The sequence below is a fragment of the Alnus glutinosa genome, chromosome 8 (assembly GCF_958979055.1).
Source record: "Alnus glutinosa chromosome 8, dhAlnGlut1.1, whole genome shotgun sequence".
NCBI classification, from domain to species: domain Eukaryota; kingdom Viridiplantae; phylum Streptophyta; class Magnoliopsida; order Fagales; family Betulaceae; genus Alnus; species Alnus glutinosa.
In genome coordinates, this window is record NC_084893.1 from 7,167,960 (window position 1) to 7,173,870 (window position 5,911).

General features: G+C 38.4%; 2 protein-coding genes across 2 annotated transcripts; one reads left to right on the top strand and one right to left on the bottom strand.

Annotated features, from left to right (window-relative positions):
- The first annotated feature begins 434 nt into the window (after positions 1–434).
- Positions 435–800, top strand: LOC133876063 (uncharacterized). The gene has a single exon (XM_062314360.1). The coding sequence runs from the start codon at positions 435–437 to the stop codon at positions 798–800; it is 366 nt and encodes a 121-aa protein (XP_062170344.1).
- Positions 801–2,071: 1,271 nt separating this feature from the next.
- Positions 2,072–4,180, bottom strand: LOC133874733 (putative pentatricopeptide repeat-containing protein At5g37570). Its single transcript, XM_062312615.1, has one exon. It carries the CDS (start codon positions 4,152–4,154, stop codon positions 2,388–2,390), a length of 1,767 nt encoding a protein of 588 aa, XP_062168599.1. The 5' UTR covers positions 4,155–4,180; the 3' UTR covers positions 2,072–2,387.
- Positions 4,181–5,911: the final 1,731 nt, after the last annotated feature.

Consider the following 5,911-nt stretch of genomic DNA (forward strand, 5'->3'; position numbering starts at 1 on the left):
TCCTCCGCTAAGACATATCTCTTTTGTTAGATTATATTATGTATTGTCCCACATGGGTTATTAATGTATATTTCTATAATTACTATAGCCTATATATATAGACCCCTCATGTACAGCATTTAGTGTGATTCAATATTCAAGAGAAAAGGCCTTGGGTGATGGTGATGGTGGTCACCTAGGTTACCTCCCTCGAGCTAATATCCAGCATTACCAACAAATTCAAGCTGCCATGGTTTCATTAATTGCACTCAACTAGTTTCTCCGTTTTTTTGGACCAGAATAATTAAAGATGAGAAAAAGACATCCTTAGTTAAGAACCCGTGAAGATTAAGAAAAGCAAACCCACAACTTTTTCCTTAACAAGCTAGCTAGATCGATCTTCTGGACAGGCTGTGTTTAATTATACCCTAGCTAGTTTGTCATGCTTGAGATCGATGGCGTCATCCAAGCTGTCCTATTATAGACTGGGAAAGGAAGGTGGGTTGCTTGATGAAGAATCACAAGAAGTAGAAGTGATCAGAGCATTCGGGAAGATAAGGGGGCGGTTCAAGATTAAAAGGTTGGTTGGCTGGAGGAGGCGACCAAAGGTTGTAATTCTAGGCTTGAGGAGGTTGCAGAGAAAAAGGAGGATTTTCATGAGATTAAGAGCGTCATGGAGTAAGGCTTTGGAGAGGTTAAAGAATGGGCAGGCTCACATGAGCGATCTGTTTGCAGGAAATTATCTGTTTATGCAGGTTAACTCTAGTACTCCTTTTATGGGTCATGGCAGAAAGACTCCACTGCCTCGATCTAGTCACTAAATTTGCTCATGAATATATATTTATTACTTGGCCGGGTAATATATATATTGTAAGATGCTTACTTATTCATGGCCATATTGAGTGTACTTCAGCTAATGTTATTATTATTATTTTCTGATGGGTTCAGAAAATAGAGAGAATATATATTTTATCAAATATTTCACTACGTACGACCATGCAATATTGCAGAAAATCTCCATGAATCTCTGCAAGGACTTCTTGTTATGCAACCGACGTATATGATACTGTAGAACGATTTTTTGTGTTTTTTGAAAAGGTTGCAGACATTTTGTACTCGATCGATGAAAATATTCATTGTTATGGCCGGTAGTGTAAATTTTGATCTCATGATGCAATTGATTGTAGGGTCACTCACAGATCATGAAAGCCTGCGAACGAAATTTAAGAGCTAGCTAGGTATAGAATGAGATCGGAGACTTGTCGGGGTGGCCGCCAATATATATACTTCCGATGCTTAAATTAACAAGGAGTTTGACGACTCTTTGTGTGAGAGTGATAATAATTAGGAGCTAGAAAAGTTACATAAGAATGTTAAGAGTGTACATTGTGTGAATGTACCAGGAATGGTCGCTTTCCCTCTCTTATGCGGAGTGCTCTTCCCCATATAACCTTAGCTAAGGGTCACCCTTTGATAGGTCATGACCCTGGTTACCCTTGACGTCTAATTTGATCATGTTCTCTAGTGGCCGGGGTGCATCATTTGTCATGAGATGTCGCACACTGGTGAGGTACGGTCTTGATAGAGCAGTGGCAGGCACTGAATTTCTTGCATGTTAACGGGCTGCAACTGTTATTAAATGTCCTGAAGGGCTACGTGCAGTGTGTGAAGACTAGTCGGGTGGATACTCGATATACTAAGATGCTCTAATTTGGATGAGTGTGAACTGTGAAGCCTAGTTATATTCCTAATTAAACTATATTTGGAGTTAGTATTTACTAAACTAAGATGCCTAAAAAAAAAAAAATACCGCCAGTGACGGTAGTTTAGTAGTCTCAAGGTAATTTTTATATGGTTAAGCATGCACTAGGGAGTGAGTTTGAATTCTGTGCGGTTTATCTCCTATGCAATCTCCTATGCAATTCCTTTCTAAAACTTTGTTGCTGGCACGTTGAATACAAGATAATCATAAATTCCACCCCATGCTAAGCAGCAGGACTTGAAGGCAGTCAACTTATTCCTTTGGCACAGCATGCTGCAGGTTACACATAATGGATGACCAGAAAATCCTTGCTGTTTTAAAAAAGCATGGTAGGGTGAGTTCTCTCCAGCACGAAGGAGCGACCAATTCTGGCTACTCTACTCAAGTCATCAGGCGTTACTATAGTAGCACCTACTCGCTCGAAATTGTGCAGAGAGGCCTGGCTTTGACAATGAAAAACAGTAGGCGCTCCTTCAAAACTAATTGAGTCATAGCCTGACACAACCTTACCACGATATCAATGGGACCCAAGGTAGCTAACACTAATAAGAAGTGAGTAGGACCACAACTTCTATCTAATCTTCACATAAATCGTAAAAGCCCAGGGTTGAATCTGCCACTTGGCGTACCGAACAAGGGTTGCATTTTATTTTTCAGTTGACTGATTACAGCTCACCAGAGTTTTGCTATAAGTCCTTAAGTTCTTCATTTGATTTCCTTTTTTGTCACAATCAAACTCCACCCAACTGCACCCAGGAAGTTTAATTACTCGTCTCTCCTCCATTGCTTCCCGAACCCATTTGGCCTCATCCCACCGTTCCCTTGAGGCATAGATACTGATAAGAAGCATGTAATTCCCAGTATTTTCAGGTTCTAACTTGAAGAGTTGCTCAGAAACAATTTCTGCAATCTCAACATTTCCATAAGTTCTACATGCTCCAAGAAGAGCACCCAATGCTCCAGGTTGTGGCCCCATAGGCATGCTTTTTACGAATTTGTGAGCCTCATCAAGTTTCCCAGCACGGCCCAGCATATCAACCATGCAAGCAAAGAGATTAGCATCCGGCTCAATTTTGTAATCTTTTATCATGCTTTCCCAATATCTCATTCCATCTTCAACGAGTCCCGCATGGCTACAGGCAGTCAATACTCCAACAAAGGTGATATGATCAGGCTCAACATTTTCTGACATCATTCTCTGGAAGATCTCAAGAGCTTTAACCCCATGACCATGAGAAGCAAGACCTGTGATTAGCGCGCTATAAGAGACGACATCCCGCCGAGGGATCTCCTCAAATATGCAGCATGCCCGTTCCAGGTTGCCACACTTTGCATGCATATCAACCAGAGCAGTATGTACTGTTTCATTCCGCTCAATGCCTTCTTGATCCACATAAGATGCAATCCAATTTGCTATATCTGGTTGACCTAATTGTGCCGATGCAGATATTACAGCAGTCATGGTGAAAGCATCTGGTTGTACACGTGCTTTTTCCATTCTCTGGAAAAGTGCCAGTGCTTCACTTGGTCTCCCATTTTGTGCATACCCAGAAATCACAGCTGTCCAACAAACTAAACTCCGTTCCGGCATTTCATCAAAGAGAGCTTTAGCCACATCTATGAGCCCATTTTTAGTATAACCCACCAGCATTGTAGTCCAAGAAACAGCATTTCTCTCAGGCATCGTATCAAAAATAGCACGTGCTGACCCCAGATCTCCACTATTTACATAACCCACAATCATTGCATTCCAAGATATCACATTCTTTACCTGCATTCTGTCAAAAAAATCCTGAGCATTTGCCATAGCCTCCCCACCTCTGGCATGAGCTCCTAGAAGAGCATTATAAGACACAACATCATCTCTCACACCCATTTCATCAAACACCCGATGTGCCCTCTCCAGCGCATCACATTTACCATACATATCAATCAAAGCATTCGAAACCGGAACACACGCACTGAAACCCGCTTTCACAACGCGTCCGTGGACCTCAATTCCAGGACAAAGATCTCTTAGAGCAGCACACGAGTTGAGCAAAAATGGGTACGTAAAATTATCGGGTCTAATCCCCAAGCGAACCATTTGGGCATACAGATTTATTGATTCAACAACAAGCGACGATGTCTTGGAGAAAGCTCTGATGGCGTGGTTGAAGAGAGAGAGGTTTGGGTGAGAGAAAGAGGAGAAGACGAGACGGGTGTAGCGAGGGGAGGAGAGAGAGGCGTAGAGAGAGACGAGAGTGGAAGCCAAGGAAGCGTTTCGGTGGAGATTGAAGCGGACGATGTGGGCGTGGATTTGCTTGAGCTGAGCGAGGGACGAGCAAGTTTTGAGCCGAGCAGCAGCGATGTCTGCTTTGTTGTTTGGGTGGTTTTTGAGAGCTAACATTTGTTGCATTCTCAATCCTCGCATTTTGAAAGTTCGTTGGTTTGATTGTTTTACTGTGTATTTCCCGGGTTTTCTTTGATTTTATGAGGAATAGGGTGTGTTTGGATCTTGAGAATATTCTTGATTCTAACTTTTTTCTTTTATATTTTGAAACCAACATTTTATTTTATTTCTTTTTTTATTTATCTAAATACGAGGTCAAAATGTCCGAATTATAACTAGAAAAACACGTACACACAGAGGAAAAGAGCTTTTGATTAATTAAACAATAATTAATAACATATGTAATAATTTTGAATCAAGAACTCTGTAACTCTTAAGGTATTTCATGATGCATAATTGTTTAAATTCTGATTGTTATTTTCAATTAAAATTTTGTTAGATAGAAATTTGCTTCAAATTGGGTTAGAGGGGTTGAGATTTTTTTTATTTAATAGAACACTTAAAAAAGAATGTGGTACTTCTCACATGTTAATTAAAAAATTATTTACATACTTCCCATATGTTAAGGGACACGTGACAATTTTATAGGCCAAATTAAAGAAAATTTCTATCCAAATTTGTTATTTTAGTATTAATTTATTATTGAGATATGCTATTTAGCATTCTCCCAGCATTGTCCTAGCATTTTCTACTAACGTAGCATGTTTAATCCGGTTTTAGTTCAATCTTAATTTAAAATGAAAAAAATGTAAGAGTGAAATGAGCTTATTTTATATTTTTATCAACTTAGTATTTAGGTGTCGGTATTTACTATATTTATTACATTTTACTAGTGATAAATGTTGATAGGGTAGAATTTTAATTAACTATATAATTGAAAATTAATAATTGATTTTTTTTTTTTTTTTAAAAAAAAAAAAAAAAAAAAAATTGTACATGACCATAAGAATGGTAAGGAATCTTCATCAACTTAATTTTGCACAATCAAAAAGAAACTACCACTACTGTCGTTCCAATTCATCTCCCGGACTAGTATCCATTTCTTTCGTCGAAGTCTTGTACTTTTTCAGACGACACTTTGTCTTCCTACATGTCTAGTCACGTATTATTCAATATTTTATATGGTGAGAATAATGAAGCGATTTGCATAAAATATAGATAAGATCTACTAAAAATAATAAGAGAAAAGAAAAAAAAAAAAAAAAAAGTATTTGCCAAATCCTAAAAGGTACCCAAGCTTCCATTAAGTGACAAATTTGGACTCTTTTCACACTTATGTTTTTCTTTCACTGGCCCCTAGCAGGTGTTATTTTGAAACTCAATTATAGGAAGCAGGAAAGATACCACGGCAAACCATTGCCATTGTTGTGGTGCCTGAGGCTTACATATTGCTCGTCTGGAGGTACCAATCAAAGATCCAGCTTTCCCTGTTCGGTTCTCTGTGTTGGATATAGTTACGTTGCTTATGAAGGTGCTTAATAGGGATGTTACTTGTTAATTTTATTAAGCAACCAATTTTATTAGTAACTCAAATGTACCATCACAACCTGGAAATGCATTAGCCACATTTATGTAATACCCCAAAATGTCTAGTCACCATTAAGGCTTCTCTTAATCTCTTTTTATATATTCCCCAGATTACCTAGTTTGCATTTAATGATGGACCATCATTTACGCCAGTGCAATGCACTTCACAGTCTAAATTCACATAATCCGAGATTTTTTGAATTAATCTTTTGAGAAAGTTAATGTTTTGGGTTTCTTAAATTACAAATATGGCTTTGAATTATTTTGATGTTTAGTTATGCTCTGTTTTACTTGTTGGAGGTTGTTTTTTT

Excerpts from the sequence above, each read along its gene's own strand:
- LOC133876063 (XM_062314360.1), top strand. The coding sequence starts at position 435 with ATGGCGTCATCCAAGCTGTCCTATTATAGACTGGGAAAGGAAGGTGGG.
- LOC133874733 (XM_062312615.1), bottom strand. The coding sequence starts at position 4,154 with ATGCGAGGATTGAGAATGCAACAAATGTTAGCTCTCAAAAACCACCCA.